Below are 17,964 nucleotides of genomic sequence, written 5' to 3' on the forward strand. Positions count from 1 at the left end.
AGCAGTGCAGGAGTGTTCCCTTTTCTCCACATCCACGCCAGCATCTCTGGTTTTGAGATTTTGTGATATGGGCTAATCTCACTGGAGTTAGATGATATCTCAAAGTAGTTTTGATTTGCATCTACTAATACTTCTATTGACTGTCTCATCCAATTTCAACTTAATTGCAAGTATCGTTTCCATGTCTCCCTTCAGTCCTAGGCTTTTGAACAGTTTCTTCCTCCACTCTTCCTCCAAGAATCCCTTCTTAAGGACCAGGGTTTAAATCACAGGGAGGGGGTGGTCCGAACTACTTCCCCACTGTAATTCCAGCACTCTGAGTGGCCGAGGCAGGTGGATTGCCTGAACTCAGGAGTTGGAGATCATCCTGAGCAAGAGACCCCGTCTATAGCTGGGCATGGTGGTAGGCACCTGTAGTCCCAGTTATCAGGGAGGCTGAGGCAGGAGGATCACTTGAGCCCAAGAGTTTGAGGTAGCTGTGAGCTCTGACACCATGGCATTCTACCGAAGGTCACAAAGTGAGACTGTCTCAAAAAAGAAAAAAAAAATCACAAAGTTTGAACTGCAAAGAGGACAAAAGCTTCTGAGTATGAGGTGTGAAGATATCCCCAGGTCTTCAGTACAACATTTTCTGACAGCCAGCTCTGCCTCCTGGTATCCCCTCCCCCTGCTTTTGCACATTTTGTGCTGGAGACAGCCAGATATAGAGCACTTTCGTGTCACTAGTCAACAGTCAGAGCTGTTTCCCAGCCGTGTGCATCTCCCTGAGCTTTGCAGAGACTTAAGAAGTCGTGTCACCCCAGACGCACATGCACTAGCAGGCAGTTACATTTCCCACAACCTGCTGGGCAGCTTTCCAGTCTGGCGAGTTCCCTGCAGTACCTCCCACAAGAGCAGTATTGGAGAACACTAGCCCGTTAGCAGAAAGGAGTTTTTATTATAAAAAGAGTCCACATTGACAGTGGCATGGATGGACTCTGGAAACTACCATGCTGGCTAGGAGATGGCTCATGTCTAAGTTTTTGAGGTTGAATTGTTTGGAGGAAAATAATGACAGAGTGACACTCAAAAAGAAGAGGGACTTTGCTCATAGAAGATCACTCACATTCTTGGATACTTAAAGAAAAGCAGCCCCAATTTTTGATTTTTCACTGTGACTCCCCAATCCTAATTCTTACCCAGTTAGACTTAAAAGTCTTACCTTGAGTTAAAAGCTGAGCAGATGATGTTTGAGGTAATTTTAACATTGATCTAGTAATAGTATCTTCAAATATGATAGCAAAGCTTATTTTAAGCAAAATCGGCTTGTCTTTGAATAATAAGCTTCCATTTCTGCTGTGACTTAATGGCTTCAAGGCCTTGGATGGTTCCTGGCATTGTTTAAGTCTTGATACTCACTTAGGGATGGATTAAACCTTCACCAAGGTGAATGTTGTGTGCCTTCTCAATCTTAGTGATCTAAGCTTCTCCCAAGGGAGATCTTACATTGCATTCAGCCTTGGGCTCAGCCATCCTACTGGGTGACTGAGGATCTGTGACAGCTCCCTGCCCACCCCTAAGCAAACAATGATGTCACTAGACTCCAGATTATGAACACAATAATCTGGTTCTTCTGCACTTCCTTCCCCCAGGTCCCTGGTGAGAGCTTTCCAGCTCCTGAGCACTGGCTACTGAAGGGAGGAGACATTTACCATCTGGGAGGAGTTTTAGGACAGGGAGCATTTCTGGAAAGCTGCCAAGGAGGTGCCACCTCACTCCCATTTCTTTTAGTTGCTTTTTCCTCTCTTCACCTTTTCTTCCTAATTCATCAAGTTCCACTGATGGGGTAGAACTTAGAGCAGTCTTGGTGTCTCGTAGTTCCCAAGTCCCCTGGGCTCCCAAACTCCCCAGCTTTCTTCTGCCGCCTCTGTTCCTTCCCAACTCACATATCCTTGGACGTGATGTTCCTCCTGCCTGATTGGGAGCCAACATGTTTCCTGTAGACTGGGCCTTGTCACCTGATTTCCCCTTCTTGTGGTCCACAGCTCACTTGGCCTGTGTCATCTGCCTGTTTTCCCTTTATCTTGTTCCTGGTGTCTCTGTTCCATCACCTCCAGACTAAAAGCTGTCTACCTGGTGCTTAGTCCAGTGGTCTCCTAGAATGTGCCACTCTTTGTCCATTCTTGGAACAAGAGAGACTTAGAAAGACTATATAATGATCTTTACTCACTTATCTTCAGGCCCCAGCTCTCCCAAACGTGCTTTAGATTGACAAAGTTAAACTAGCATTGGGCATTCTCCATTGGTTGGATTTTGTGGAAGCATAATTTATGTGATAAAACAGTGTCATGTCCTCAACCTTCAGCTGTGCAGGTGCCCCTCTCAGCACTGTGACTTGTATTTTGAACACTTAATTATTGGCCAGGTACTGTACTGAGACACTTTGCGGGTGTTTTCTATATCAATCATGCATCCTAGTAACTCATAGGAGAAACTATTTATTATCCCCGTTCTGTGGATGAGGAAACTGATTTTAGGTTCTAACTCCAAAGTCCAAGACCTTAAACATTACACTGTACCTGTCACGGGTATAAGGTTCTTTGCAATTATTTTTTTTTAGTCCAAAGAAGGCTTACTTAAAACTCTAATTACAAAACGAATTAGCTGTCTAATCCTTCATGCCCCTTTGGAGACAGAGGGATTTAGGATAGGGTGCACACATTTACCCCCACAGGACCAGGAGCTTGGGCATTGCAGTCATGTGGACCTGCATTCCAATCTTGACCCTCTCACTTTGCCACTGTGTGATCTTGAGCAAGGGTATGATTTTCTCTGAGCCTCAGTTTCTCCAGATTCAGAGCATTGATACAGCAGTTGCTTAAGAAGACAGGTAGATTGATTAATCAGTTTATGCAGTTTATAGGAGGGAAAGCCCTTTTCCTTCTGTTTTACTACATCAAGCCATTGACACAACTGCAAAACATTGGTTAATGACCATTATTGATGAAATTTTCTTGTCAATGAAAGATGCTACTGGTTAGCACAGTGTGGATAATCGGAAAGGCAGCATTGATGAGAGCCTTTGCCCTCTCTTCAATTGGTGGGAAGTAATTCATTGAGAATCATTTAAATGCCCTCTATCCTGAAGCATTTTGGGCCCAGGAGTAGGTCGAATGGTTAAGTAGAGGTGAATGTTAACATGTGAAACATGTCACAGAAAGACTAATGTGGAACATCTCTATTAATGTTTATCTTGAAAAATAGAAATTTAAATAAAGCAGTTAAGCTGGGTTTTTGCTCGTGGGGGCGGGGGGAAGGAGAGAATAGAAAGGAAAAACCAGAATCAAGCTTAGAGTTTCAGAGACTAGAAAATTACTTTGGTAATTAGTTGCAGAAATGAAAGTAATTCAGCCCAGAGTGAACTTTTATTTTATCTCTCTCAATAGCCTGTGTTGACTCTTCCACACAGTGATTTATTACTGTAAATCAGGCCTAAAGTAGGCGCTCAACCTAAACCCAATGTCTAACTCTCCTGGACAGCAGACTGGATCAAGATGCTTATAGAAAATGAAAAACACCCTCTTTCTCCCACTGATTCCATCTGGCAAGGAAGCCTAGAAGGTCAACTTAGTTTTTCAAAAACATTCTTTGAAAGCGGCTATTTGGCTGAAGAGTGTTACGTTTCAGGCACCGTCTTACTGTCCCTTGAGAAAGATCTCTGGGGCCAGGGCTGGATTTAGATGTCTTTGGGCATCTCAGATCAGTTCTTTTGGAGATAAATAGCTCAGTAAACAGTTGGGAATTTTATTCTGACCTTGGTTTCCTGGTTAAGCCCTCCTTTACTGAGCTCCTCTTTGGAACTTTTTGAAACTTCAACTTGGGGCCATCTTGAACAAGAGCTGAGACATTGCTAGCCTACATGGAATTATTTTCTGTATTCTACCCTAAAAGGAGTAAGTAAGGTTGAGCGTTGGAGAGGATAGGGTTGAATCCCAGTTTGACATTTTACTGGTTCTTTGCCATGAGGCAACCTTCTTAATCATTCACTTTGATTTTCCCACCTTTATCATGAAGATGGTATTGGTACTGATTTATAAGATGGGTTAGATTAGTTTCTGGCATATTATAAGCAGCCCTTCCCCCCAGAGTTAGCCATTATTATTGTGAATACAGCCTAATAAGATTTTCTTTCTTTCTTTCCTTGAATGAATGGTTATCACACAGTAGATATAAAACTAATCCTTCAGTTCATGTGATTGTAAAGTTTTCTTTGTGTATCATTTGAGATTGTCAAACTCAGGCCATCCTCCCTGGATTACTGTGTAACTCTGCCATTTCCATCACTTGATTAGTTATGAAAGCCAGACATGTAAGATACGTAAGATAACTTGCCTGAATTCCCATGTATTTCTAACTTTTTCACCCTTCTAAGATAACAATGCAAGAAATGGCTTTACTAAGATTTTCAGTGTTCAAAGCAGAAAGATAGAAACTGGGTCAGTTTGAGAATCATCTGCTTACATCTCAAAACTAGTAGGTTGACTCTGAATTTGTATTCTGTTATGGCTATAAAAGTTAATTGCTTGCTAATTACTTGCAACTCAAATTAGTTATAAAAATTGATAGCATTAATAGAGGAGGTGGGTATTGGTGCTCTGTATAGGAAATTTTTTTTTAAACCAATAAAATTGTCAGTCATTAAAGAGGCTGTGCTATTTTTTGATCTCCTGGGTACAGTATCTCAATAGAGAGGAGTTTCTTTACACATAAAATCATAAATTTTATTTATTGAGTTAGTGACACTTAGGAAATAAATGTTGTGTTGTTCTTATAGGACACCCTGTTTTTCCATCAGAAACGGAATGTCTTTTTCTAATGATCAATTGTCATCTTTATTTATAGCGGGTTTTTGTAATTGATGTTTATAGGCTTACATAAAAATTTTGGTAAGACTTTTAATTCAGCTGAATACTAACTAGTCATGAGAAAGGGCTGTGGTTACTAAGAACTTTGAGTGTGGAGATAATCCTATAGAGAGAAATGTCTTTTAACATATCTTTTTGGCTGTATTTGGCATGATTCTCCTGATAAATACGGAACCAAGTCACACGTTAACTAGAGCAATAAATGAAGCAGTGCCCCCCGGAAACCCATGGGCCACTGCGGGAAGAAACAGTGGTTGCCTTTGCTAGTGTGGCAGAGTCAGGCAGCTGCATTCGTGCCCTTCAAATGTGGCCATTTATTTCCCCAGAAAAGGTAGGAGGCAAAAGTTTGATCAGCAAGCAATAAACGTCAGAATAAAATCTCTTTTTGGATAAGCTGCCAGTGTTTTTTTTTTTTTATTTATTTAATTTTTTATTTTTTCAGTGTTGTTTTCAAAACAGCTTGTTCTGAAATATTTCATATTTGAAGAAACCACATTTAAGTAATACCAAGTTTAAGCAGAAAAACCAAGTGAAGCAATTGCAAGTTTATAGTCAGTGTGCATGATGTGCGTCTGAAGCGCGTCATTTACATAATTGGAACCATTTCAGAGGTGTGTCAGGGAGTTTGATATTTATGTCAAAGAATAGGGAGGCGCAGTTTGCACATAAGGTTAAGTCTATTTTTATCCATCTATCTGTTACTTGAGAGTGTCGGTTGAGTGCCCTGGCATTGCTGTCCCTTCTGACTATTGAACACTGTGACCTGCCGGGGTGACTTCTGCTCATTTTATTTAAAGGGGTTCACACTGACCAACCCTAAACAAAGTGTTTTCTGTGAAATAGCTCCACATCCCATAGGGAGTGACTGATCATTACTTTGTGAAAATGCCCCCTCCCTCTTTCAAGTAAGATTTGGGATTTTTTTGTCTTTGCCCCCATTTGCCTCTCCCTTTTCATACACTGATTTCCCCCAAGTCTCCCAAACAGAGATGACCATTGATGGGCTGTGCCTACGCTCACACGTCCAAGAGGGTTGCTGTTTGAACCTTTCATGACATGACATGAATGCTGCTTTTGAAACTGGTTGAGAAACAAACAGAAAGTAGCCGTCTAGACAGCCTGCATACGATGAACTGGTTAAAAGAAACGCATTTGCAGACCAAAGAGTCATTCATAGACAATGTCCGTTAGGCATGTCTGGGCATCTCCAGGCCAGACATTCTTATGTGGTCATTCTGGGGTTAGACGGTATCTAGAAATGTTGTAACCTCCCAAACACAGGACAGAATTTCAGATTGGATTCTACAAGTTTCTTAGATTAAATTTCCCAAGAGATACATGATTTGAAATGATTAACTCAGTAGAGTCCACTTAGATGGAAAGGAAATTCCTATTATCTGTTTCCGGTTTGTAAATAAAAATGTAATCTCATTTCTTTTTCCCCCTGTAGGGTGAAGAAACCAAAAGCCTGACTCTGGTCCTGCATCGCGACTCTGGCTCCCTGGGATTCAATATTATTGGTGGCCGGCCAAACGTGGTATGTTAATTGCTAAACTGTGCTTTTCCTTTTCCGGGTGTAGCTGAAAGAGAGGTCAAGGTTTAGGGGCAGGGAGCAGGAAATGCTGCTCACTTCATTCTGCTCCCCGTAATTAGTTTATAGGTTATCTAATATCTTCACACCCAGGGATTTTTATTTCACTGTGGTCTCCTAAAATAGCATTGCCCTAGTAATACAACAGCTAGTTCAAACTTCTGGGGTACATTGCTGGTCATGTAGTACTTGAGCTGATAAAGTTTGTGTCCTATGTGTGCAGCTAGAAGCAGGTAACCAGCCGCCCTCCCAGACGGAGCTGGAATGTGGGCTCCAGACTGGAAGCCTTATCGCGATTCTGTTCTGTCAGCTGTCCATTCATCAGGGCTGATTCCCCATCTGTGGGTTACCGCCTCCCTTCTCCTCCCTGGCAGCTCTTTAGCCACCCCATTCATCATCGGCCCCTCCTCTAGCAGGGAGAGGCCGCATTCAAATCTGCCAGTTTAACTGTGAGGAAATATCTAAAAAATGATTCTCTGGGGAGTGGCAAAGAATGTATTTGAGGATCCCTCCTTTCAAGGGTGTTTTCTAAATGGGTGTCATCCCTTGCGCTTTTCTTTTGCTGATCATTCCCTCATTTATTAGCTGGAAAGGAAAGAAAATCAGATTCTCTCATTCAACAAATAAGTATTGAACACTGGCTGTTTGTAGAGGCTGGGAGATAGCAGTGGAGACTTGGGAGATGGGGTTGCTGCCGGCATTGAGGTTATGTCCTGGCAGGGACATTAGGCAAGAAACAAGTAAATAGAATAATTATAGGTTGAGAGGAGTACGATTAAGGAAAGAAAAGGAAAGGAACAGAGATGGCGTATGAAATAGCAAGAAGCCTCAGGCATCATCATGTAGGCTCATCAGGAAAGAAAGGAAGAGACAGTGAGCTGGATTCCAAAGGATGAGGAGGGTCCAGCCACCCACGCCCTGCCTTCATGGACCTCACATCCAGAGGGGAGACTGACATGTTGGGAGAGTACATGATTATATTCTCCAGTGTTCTCTGAGCTTGGCTTCAGCTAATGATGCCTTGGGACTGAATAACCTTAAGGGGGAGGCTTCCCGAGAAGGGGCCGTTAGAACTCAGTTCTGAAGGATGAGTAGCAGTCTGTTAGATTGGGAGACCGTATCTTATTTATAATACGTGTGCACGTGTGCACATTATTGAATCAGCAGTGTGCCTTATAAAAGTTAGATGCAAAGGGGAACATTTTAAATAATGGTATTAAAATAGATTATGAATAAGATTTCTAGTATGTTCTTCATCAGTCTAGAGCTTCATGTTATCTGTGTCTGTCTTTGAAGACCACTGAGCTAGAAGGTGGTAGGACCTGGGGCAGGAAGTGGTGGGGTGTTTGGCGACTGATAGAAGTGGGGCAGGGACAGAGTTGTGAAGGAGCGGACTGCAAGGAGCGGAGTGTGGCCAGAGCTGGGGGGTGGGCAAGAAAGTGGTTGGGAACCAGCCTGGGGAAGCAAACGGGCCCATCCCAAAGGGCCTGCTAAGTCCTGGGGGTCAGGATTGGGATTACCAAAGGCAGCAAATGGCCAACACATGGCTTCAGTCCAAGCAAGTGACACAAAAAGATTTATCATTAAATTCTCTTTGCTTTTAAAGGCCAAAGCTACAATTTTGAAAATAAACAGCAAATCGTTTATTATAAGTGATATATAGTTAACGTGATGATTTGTCTTACAAACCATACTTATAAGAGAGAACATCTCAAATGAGCAGATCAAATCAAATGATCAGATCAAATCATTAACGTGAAGGAGGTGGTGAGAGCAGGGATAGCTCCCACGTGGTTGAACCCCCAAGGGTGGGCTCTCATGGTTGTGCTTCTCCCATTATCTTGGTGGAATTCTTTAGAAACCACAGAGCCATGTGAGGAGGTTGGTACGTTTGTATTTTTACCTTTTAGCACCTGACTGAGCTCTCAGGCTTCATGTCATTGTGTGCTGTTCTGATTTAGTCCTTGCTGCCGGGATCAGCTTTGGCAGAGGTGAGGGGACAGTGGACCCCAGGAAACAATAGCACCAGAACTTAAACCCACGTTCTCTTCTAACTCGCTGTCAAGAACATGTTTTGCCACTTAGCACAGGTGACAGTTGGCTATTCTTGGTTGTTTATTATTCCTACTCCCACTACCCATTGTTCCCAGTTCTAAGAAACAACCTTAATGAACTAAGACCCCTTCACAGATGTGTCAGAAGCTTTCATAGCCAAAAGAGCCCAAACCAAGAACACCTATTCTTTGCCTCAGGTCTAACCACACCGAAGCCCAGTGTTTGAAAAATGCTCATAGTGGAGAGGCCTGTCTGTGGCCAGGTGGTTGTTGGGAAACCTACCAAGGTAAAGCCCGTGAAGATGGTGTTTAGTTTCAGCATCTCACCGGGGTGGAGTGACACTCCAGCCTCTCTGGAATACAGTTCTTGTGCTTTTCAAAGAGCATAGTTTAGATTATTTCTTTTTTCTTTAAAAAGGTGCTCTAAGTACAAACCAGACGTGATTTTGTAGCTTACATTAGTAGTCCTAGTTTATGTGGTCTTTTTGCAAGAACTACATACATGTCCCCCAGAGGAAAATTTAATTCCACACGCATGTGTTTGCCATAGTGTTTTTAAAAACTTGTCCGGATTAGTAGAAGTAGCCTAGTGAAACCTAAAATATATTCTGCACTGTTGCCTGGAAAATTTGGCAAGTCATTGAGTACACGCTGAAAAGTCAAGATTAGCAACAGTGCACACACATTGTTAATTACTAGTAGAACACAGGGCAAAGGATTTGTGTGTTTCTCAAGAAATTCCTATATTAGATGCTTGGTTGGGTTGTGAAATAGCCCAGCCGGGTACTCTGACATAAGGCTTTTTCATTGCGTGATGCAGTGTGTAATGTTTTTAGAAAAATCACATCATTCTTTCTTTTGTTCTTAACATCCTTAAAGAAACAGCAGCCAGTCTGGTGTGTCCAACCTCTCACTTAAGCCTTTGGCAAGTATACTTCAGTGTCAGGTACCCCTGGGATGAAAACAGTCCTGTTCATTTCTGTCTTGCTCAAGCCAGCAAAGCAAAAATAAATCCCGAGTCATATTAATTCACCTTGATAAATAGCCGTAACTTAAAATGTGTTAGGGGAGGACCCAAACAAACTAAGCATAAAGAGGTATCTTTTAAGAGAAAAATTTAGTTGTCTGGTTTTCTTTAATTTTAAGCTTTATGTATTTTTCACATCCTGGCCCCCACTTCACTCCCCCGCTGTCTGAATGTAACCTAAGTTCTGGTGTTTGGTCTTGCCTATGCCTTTCTGATTTTTGCTTGAACTTTCTACCACTCTTTAAGAATAATTACTTATGTACAGTGTGATATTTTGCAAAACAAACCAAAGCCCAAATCCCCTCTCCTATTTCTCCCTCTTGCTCCCAGCCAAGAAACGCAAAGTGGTTAAATCAGAGTAAACATTTCATTTGATATATTGACATCACCTCTTAGGGAACTCAAGCTTGTTCATAAATCTTTTGTGGTCCAACGAGACTCTTTGAGTTCATCTAGTGGAATATTCCATAGCCTGAAATGTTGGAATTCTGAATTCATCTGTAGTTTGAGAGTTTTCTCAGCAAGAGACAGAGTTTGCACACAGGGCATCTGTAAGAGAGTCAGCCCTTTCAAACCAAGATACACTACTTGGGCTATCCCACTTTGTAGCTGTGTGACCTTGGGTAAGCTTCTTCGCTTCTCTCGCCTGGGGTTTGTCATCTGTGGAATGGGTAACAGCGGTACTTACAGCTTCAGGTTATCGTGAGGTTATTGTACGTTGCTGGCACCCAGTATGTGCTCAGGGACTAGAAGCTGGTGGGTAGCTTTGTCCTTCCTTGCATTTGAGGGGCGGTGTGTGTAGGGAGCTACACAGATGCCTCAGACTAGTGCATCAGTGGGGCTGTTGCAGGGAAGGAAGGAGGGAGGTGGGTATTCGGATGGTAAAGGGTTAGCATGCAGAAGGCCTGTGCAGAGAGCACTGTGATACTAGGCAGGGCTGCCTTTCCAGGATAGCTGATCTAACACAGCACCACAGTCTCCCTGGCCCTTCTCTTGGAAGAGCGTTGATGGAATCCAGATGGGCAGTTAGAGCCCTATCTTTGTCATGTGGGGATAAATGTTGGGAAAAACACTTAATGCTCATTTTAGACTGTGATTTTGGTTTCTTTTGATGAATTATATAACATTTTACTGTGTGTGTGTGTTTGGAGGGAGTGTGAAAAGGGAAAAAGAGGAAGGGTTGAGGAATGTGCATTTTTCCAACCTTATTTATTGCTTTTGCATTGGGAGGGGTAGATTGAACCACATTTAACATTATCCCCTTTGCTCTTTAGCATATCAGGGCTTTTTTCTGTTTAAAGAGGAAACTTTTATTTTTATAGTTATTTTTTACAAATGGAATTTTTATGTATTTATATACACAGTGACTTACTAAAAATGAATATTCTGGCATCATGGCAAAGAATTTACCATGATAGTAGACTCTGGAGTTTTTGTGGAACATCCTGAGCTTACTTTCCAAATGATTTTGTTTGAAAACAACACATGCTTGTGCCATTGAATCTATAATCCATCTGTTAATCACTCGAAATTTAATCCACACACTTGGAGAGAATTCATCACAGCGCCATTTGAAAAGGAGTTCATGAACAAGCTGCGAGGGCTTTTTATGAGCTTGTTGGAGCCTTTTGATTTTAAGGAAAGGAAGGAGTTTGAACAGTGCGCTGTCATCTTTCCCAGAAAGTTTTAGTTCTGACGTTAATTCAAAGACCTAAATGGATTCAAGGTTGGAGATCAGAATTTATTAGGATTGAGGCAGTAGTGGTGGGCTTTTCTGATATAAATCAGAACAAAAACATAACACCTATTTTGACAATCATATTATTAGATACTTATAAGTTTAATAATAACTCTGTAAAGGTTAGGATGTAGGAAAACACTCTGTCTAATGAACAACCAGTATAGACTCTGTGTAAGGCCATTTAGCATCATCTATGAAAGATACTCATACTTTGACCCAGTAGTTCCATGGCTAGGGATCTGCCAAGGTAGAAACCCATGTGCTATAATAATAACAAAGATATTTCAAAATACAGGTAGGAGGGTATCATCACAACATGGTTTCTAATAGCAACAGCTAGGAACAATATTAATTAGTCACATGTCAGAATATTTTTAAGTCACTTAAAGAAGTAAGGTAGTCAGGTATGATGGCTCATACGTGTAGTCCCAGCTACTTGAGAGGCTGAAGCAGGAGGATCCCTTGAGGCCAGGAGTTGAGGATTCCTTGAGGAGGATTCCTTGAGACCAGTCAAGGTAACATAATAGGACCTTGTTTTTAAGAAAAGCAAATAAATAGGGACGTCTTTGCTGTGGTCTCTAGATGTGGGGTGTGAGCAAGGATAATGGGTTTGTTCTTTGCTCAGTGTTATAGAACTAGAGAGGAGGAAGAGGCCGGAGTTAGGGCCCGTGATTGTGCCGGTAGAGTCGTCTAGCCATGATGTCATCGAGGGTCATATGTGCTGGTAGGTGTGAAAAGATGCTGCCCCTTCAAATGACACTCCACCTCCCAAAATAAAAATAAAATAATTTAAAAAGAGGATAAGGTAGACGTGTTGGATCTGTAGAAGATCTCCATGATATTTAGAGTTAAATGAGAGTGGCAAGGGCATCAGAGTCAGGATAGCGTAGTCCATTTATGTGCCTAAAAAAGGAACAAGTACATTAAAATACGTTTGAATACAAGTACATTTTGAAAGGATGCATAAAACTCAAATAGATGCTAGCTAGGGGAAGGACAGGGGTTGGAGATGGCAGGGCCTTATCATTTTATACCTTTTGGTATGGTTTTACATATTTTACCATGTGTCTGTATTTATTTTAGTTGCAAGCAGAAATTAAGAGAAACAAGTGCCTTTTACCCAACTACCACTTTTGACGTACAAGAGTCAATTACTGTTTTAAGAGTGTAAGCTTTGTTTTCGTGCCAGCTTAATGCCTAGCATTCATGCATGTGTTTTTTTAACCCAAAGGACAACCAAGATGGATCGTCCAGTGAAGGAATCTTTGTATCCAAAATAGTTGACAGTGGGCCTGCAGCCAAGGAAGGAGGCCTGCAAATTCATGACAGGATTATTGAGGTATGTGAACACTGGCCAGTGTCTTTTAATAGGCTGAATGCCATCCCATCTTCATCCAGCTCACGGCAAGATGTTTGGTCTGGGAGGGAGGCCTAAAGTGTTTAGATGGTCGGGCGGGAGTCACACTTCTCCAATTGTGTGGGGACCAGATTGAATGTCGATGGCCGTGGTGTTAAGTTTTCGTTAAATATAGAGAAGCCAGATTAATGAGTGGCATTTTGGCAAGTCGGCTCTTTTCATGCAGACCCACATGTGTTTTGTGTATGTCACTTACAGCTATTTGTGAAAATCACTGGAAAGCTGTATGTTTGTTAGAACCAGATGAGTGAATCCTGTTGTAAAAGTTGTAGCTCTTCGCGTTGGGTTTCCAGGGTACAGTTGTGTCAGCTTCGACATCAGTCTGATGTCCTCTGAGCTCACAGCACACGATTATTTCTACTGACAGTTCTCTTCTGTTTGTCCTCATTTTGCCTGTTGTCAGTTGTACAACTTGATTATCCAGGGATGCTCAGGCAAAGGTTGATACTGGGATTCACTCACATAATCACTCCTTTATTTTCAGTTCTTCACTCATCATTGCAAACTTCTGTGTAGCAGGTTGGTAGGTTGATGCTGGGGGAAGTAGATCTCTCAGCCCCCCGTGCACCACTTTGGGATAGGCTTGCATGGTGCTCCAGGATGCTCTGAGTTGCTGAAAGGGAGAGAATTACTTGTTGCTTTCTTGTCTGGGCTCTTGTTGCAATGTTTTGATACAGGTGACTCCCTTTAGCTTCTGTTTCTGACCATTTCGATCGTTCTTTTGGTGGGTACATACTTGGGCTAAATTGATTAGATCTCCTATTAGGGAAAAAGTAGTTATGAGAATCCAAGCAAACATGCCAGATCCCACAAGAAACTCACCCACGGGCTGTAGCCATAATAGAGTGCATTAAATAAGAAACCAGAAAAACAGTGCCGATACCAGTGGGTGTTTGTTGTTCCAAACACATTTGCGTAGTGTCTGTATTTCCTGAGTGTTTTTATGGCCTGTTTCAAAATTTCGTACTGAGTGGGAGCCATGACTGTGAGCTAAGCCGTAAGTGAAGTTCACGTCACCCGCTGGAATGTGGCCACAGGCCTCTCCTGGGGAAAGGGGCTCAGGAAGGCAGAGAACAAAGTCTCTCTTTTCCAGTCTCCTCTGGACAGATTCTACAATGCGCTATACAACATCCTTCAGGATAATTTACAATACTCAGGAAGATACACAGTTAAATCTCACAGGGAAAACACACAGAACAAATTAGGGTGTAAATCTTACTCCTGTGAGGGAGTTGGAGCAGTGTGGTAACTCTCCTATTAAAAGGGTACTTGATTTTGTTTTAATGACATTATCGATATCACTATGCCCCTCTTTGACTTTTTGCAAGGTTCTTAAACTTGGAGCTCTTTTTGTGCATGCTTTTGGGGTCAACCTTGTATGTACCAGGCCAGGGTAGCGGATTTTCCCTAACAGGAATTTGCTTGGGCAAGAGTGCTTTCTTAAGAGCTCAAATGTGTTACTTACCATCTTTTTTGAGAGCGAATATATTTTCCGAGGCTATTGTTCAAAAAGATAAGTACAGCTTCTGTTGCCAAGGGGTTGGAGGAGCAGCCAGCTTCCCTAAGTCATGGAATTTCATTGCTCTTATGTTTTGCAAATGAGAAATCTACAGCTGGGCAGGATTTTTCTCTTGGCAAAGGATGGTCTGTATTTGAAATGTTCAGTATGGTTTCTGGTAAGTAACATTCCTCTTTTGGACAGTGTATAAAATATTAATCACGTCCTAGTGTTGAGATGGAAAGAAGGGGTTCACAATAGAGAAGGGATACACGGATAATTGCAGTTGACACGCCGTGCCCTTCTCAGTCAAATCCTAATCTCTTTTGACGTGATAGTGATTCCCATGACTGAGAGTATGTTCTCAGGTTCACCTCGTCTAGGTCTGAGTTCATTACCAGACCAGGAGGCATGAATGTGATTATTTTATGTGTGTGTGTGTTTTCATCATTTAGAAGAGTCAGAGGCTTTCTAGTGTTTCACCAAATGTCTTCCTTTCCAGGGGAGTAGGTAGACGACCCTAGGTTTTCACCATAAGAACCTAATTCTTGCAATAGTTTGCTTTCTGAAAATCCAGAGAATCTCATCTTGGCTGCAAAGTTACTCTGTTCTGACTGGTGTCTGTTCTCTGAGACCAGAGCGATGGTTTTTATCCATGTTAGAGCCAGCCCTGCCCTCCCTTAGTACTTATAAAGTACTTTGAAATGCCACCAATACTGTCATAAAATGAAATTCACAAATTGTATGTAAATAAATAGCATATTTATACATACACATATAATTGTAGAAATATACAGGCTGTAATGGAACAGAAAAGAAAAAGGCTGGGTGTGGTGGCCCAGGCCAGTAATCATAGCAGTCTGGGAGGCCATGGTGATTGGATTACCTAAGCTCAGGAGTTCGAGATCAGCCCGAGCAAGAGTGAGACCTCATCACTACTGAAAATAGAAAACTTAGCTGGGCTTTGTGGTGGGAGCCTATAGTCCTAGCTGCTCAGGAGGCTAAGGCAAGAAAATTTCTCAAACTCAGGAGTTTGAAGTTGCTGAAAACTATGACACCACAAGACTCTACCCAGGGTGACAAAGTATGACTCTATCTGAGAAAAACAAAAGAAAACAAAAGGAAGATAATTTATAATAAGATGTGTGTATCAGTATGTGCGTGCTCCAGCGCAGTAATATTAGTGACATCGTGGGGCCATCACCTGCTCATGCCTCCCTGGGGACTCGCTGTGATGTACGAGCTATGAGTCCTGCTAGATACAGGAGCTGGTGTTGAACACCCAGGCACTAGGAGCTGGCATTTCTGTCTGTGATGTGTGTTTCCATGGTGGTGAACAGGTCATGGGTAAGTTCTTGGACAACAAACTATAGTCTTCTTTTGATTTATACAGGAGTTGCTTTCCTGGAAATGTCTGTGTGTAGGTGTATATATATGGTAAATATACATGACATAAAATTTACCATTTAACCACAGTGCATGGCATTAGAACATTTGCAGTGTTGCATAACTAACACCACCATCCGTCTCCAGAACTTTCCGTCTTCCCTGGAAGAAACTCTGTACCCACTGACTCCCTCTCCTGCCCCAGCTCCAGGACATCACCATTCCACTTTCTGCCCCTATAAGATGCCGTGTGTGGACTCACACAGCATTTGCCCTTTTGTGACTGGCTTTATTTCACTTGGTTAATATCCTCAATGTTCCTTCATGTTGTTTCATGTGTTGTAATTTCTTTTCTTTTTAAGGCTGAGTAATATTCCATTATTCATATACCCCACATGGCTGTATGTCTCCCACTGATGGATACATGGGTTGCTTCCACTGTTTGGCATTGTGGATAGTGCTGCTACGGACCTGGGTGTATAATCTCATGTATACTTCATCTGTAAAGCCAAGTTAGGGTCTGTGCTCAGTAATCGCAAGAAGTTTGTTATCCCACCTGCATGAATGTCTGGTGGATATGTGCAGGCTGTGTTGTTCATCACAGGGGACTCTGTGCATCTGGGGACTTCTGCCGTCACTGACAGACACACCAGTCATCGTTGCCCCCACAGATTGCTAACACTTCTACTGGAGAGTGACGGGCACCAGGGAGAATCACTGAGGTAGAGATTTGTCTCATTCCCAAACCTTAAGGCAGGAGTTGAGTTACTTGGGGATGCAGTTGTCAACATTCCTTCCTTCCAGCCAGACTGCCTAAGTGATGGCCACCCGCTTGGGTCCCTGCCTCTGTGCTTCCAAGGCCCGAGGAGCAGGCTTGCATTGGCTCATCTCGGCTGGAAATCTTGGACTCCCTTAGATTAAATGCCCTCTCAGCCCACATGGCTACAAGGCCCGTGATCCCCCCTGGAATCTTGTGTTCCCCATCTGCCTTGGGTCTGGAACAAACTGTCATCATACCCTCTCCCCTCGCACCTGGCACTGAGGTACAACAAGTTCTGATTTATTAAGTTCGCTTCTGATTTTTTGTGTCTTCCCAGCACCCATGTTACCTGTGAGCTCCCCTAGCCCCTTTTTACAGTGTTTCATGCTAGCTTTGATTGCATATACTTAGTTCTTATCTAGAAAACTAAATTCAGTTTCTCCCTCATTTGAAACCGTAAATCACCTAGTTGTTTTAGTTTTTCTGCCTCTGAGCCTGCTTTCTGAGCTATCTTTTAAAGAGAATGTAAGGAGTTCTATACCTTAACAACACCAGAATTCTTTTCTTTTTTTTCTTTTTTCTTTTTTTGAGACAGAGTCTCACTATATCACCCTTGGTAGAGTGCAGTGGCATCACAGCTCACAGCAACTCTTAGGCTTAAGCAATCCTCTTGCCTCAGCTTCCCAAGTAGCTGGACTACAGGTGCCCACCATAACACCCGGCTATTTTTTTGTTGCAGTTGTCATTGTTGTTTAGCAGGCCCGGGTTGGGTTCAAACTTGCCAGCCTCAGTGTATGTGGCTGGTGCCCCCACTGAGCTCTGGGCACTGCTCCCACCAGATTTCTTAAAGGAACCATGCATTTATTCTTTGAAGCAGTTTGAGACTTTGGGAGGAATCTTCCCCGGTAGCCAAAGTGTGGGTTATCCAACTAAAGCAGATTTCTTCATTCTCAAACATAACACCTTTCTCTGTGGACGCTAGTATCCACTCTAGACCAATAATATTCTACTGAACGTTATTTAGGAGAGAGCAAAGGGAAAAAAAATTCCATAATGCCTCTATTACCCGAAAGAATCCCTTGGGAGGTGGCGTGGGAGAACAGACCATCTCTTGGTGAGCCCAATCAACTTGTCTCCCATAGCAGCCCATCACCTCACTGTCTCTGCAGTGAGACAGGAGCTGAGTTACTCTGTCCCCAACTAACTCAAATATGCCATATGAAATGTTTGGCTTGTTCTGTGAATATCTCATTTGGCAGAATGCTGACACTGAGAAAAGCACAGAGAAACTGAGACCCACTAAGAAGCAGCGAATTCACTTTGCATCCTGTGCTATCTGGTATGTCTTTCTCTCTCAATCTGCTTTTTTTGGTACGGCTTGCATGTGAGTTCAACCCTGCCTTGTGATGCAGTTCCACTGAAATTCTTTCTTAAAGACTTGTAGGGGCTGTCCACAGTTACATGTCTTACCAGTCTTCAGACCAGGTAGCTTGGAGAACTGAGCTCATTTTTGTGTTGTGGTAGGCCCACCTGCAGGGTAGATGAATCTTCATGGGCTAAAGCACTGTTCTGTGGTGAGGTGGCAG

At 42.5% G+C, this 17,964-nt stretch overlaps 1 protein-coding gene across 1 annotated transcript in view; it reads left to right on the plus strand.

The window, feature by feature from the left end:
• The window catches only part of PDZRN3 (PDZ domain containing ring finger 3), a 235,080-nt gene that overhangs the window by 9,720 nt on the left and 207,396 nt on the right, over positions 1 to 17,964 (plus strand). The window contains exons 2-3 of the mRNA XM_003785490.3: positions 6,355 to 6,441; positions 12,549 to 12,656. Coding sequence (XP_003785538.1) covers positions 6,355 to 6,441; positions 12,549 to 12,656 — 195 coding nt within the window. The remainder of the gene's footprint in view (positions 1 to 6,354; positions 6,442 to 12,548; positions 12,657 to 17,964) is intronic.

Source organism: Otolemur garnettii, unplaced genomic scaffold, assembly GCF_000181295.1.
Source record: "Otolemur garnettii isolate 467f Iridium unplaced genomic scaffold, OtoGar3 scaffold00015, whole genome shotgun sequence".
NCBI lineage: Eukaryota > Metazoa > Chordata > Mammalia > Primates > Galagidae > Otolemur > Otolemur garnettii.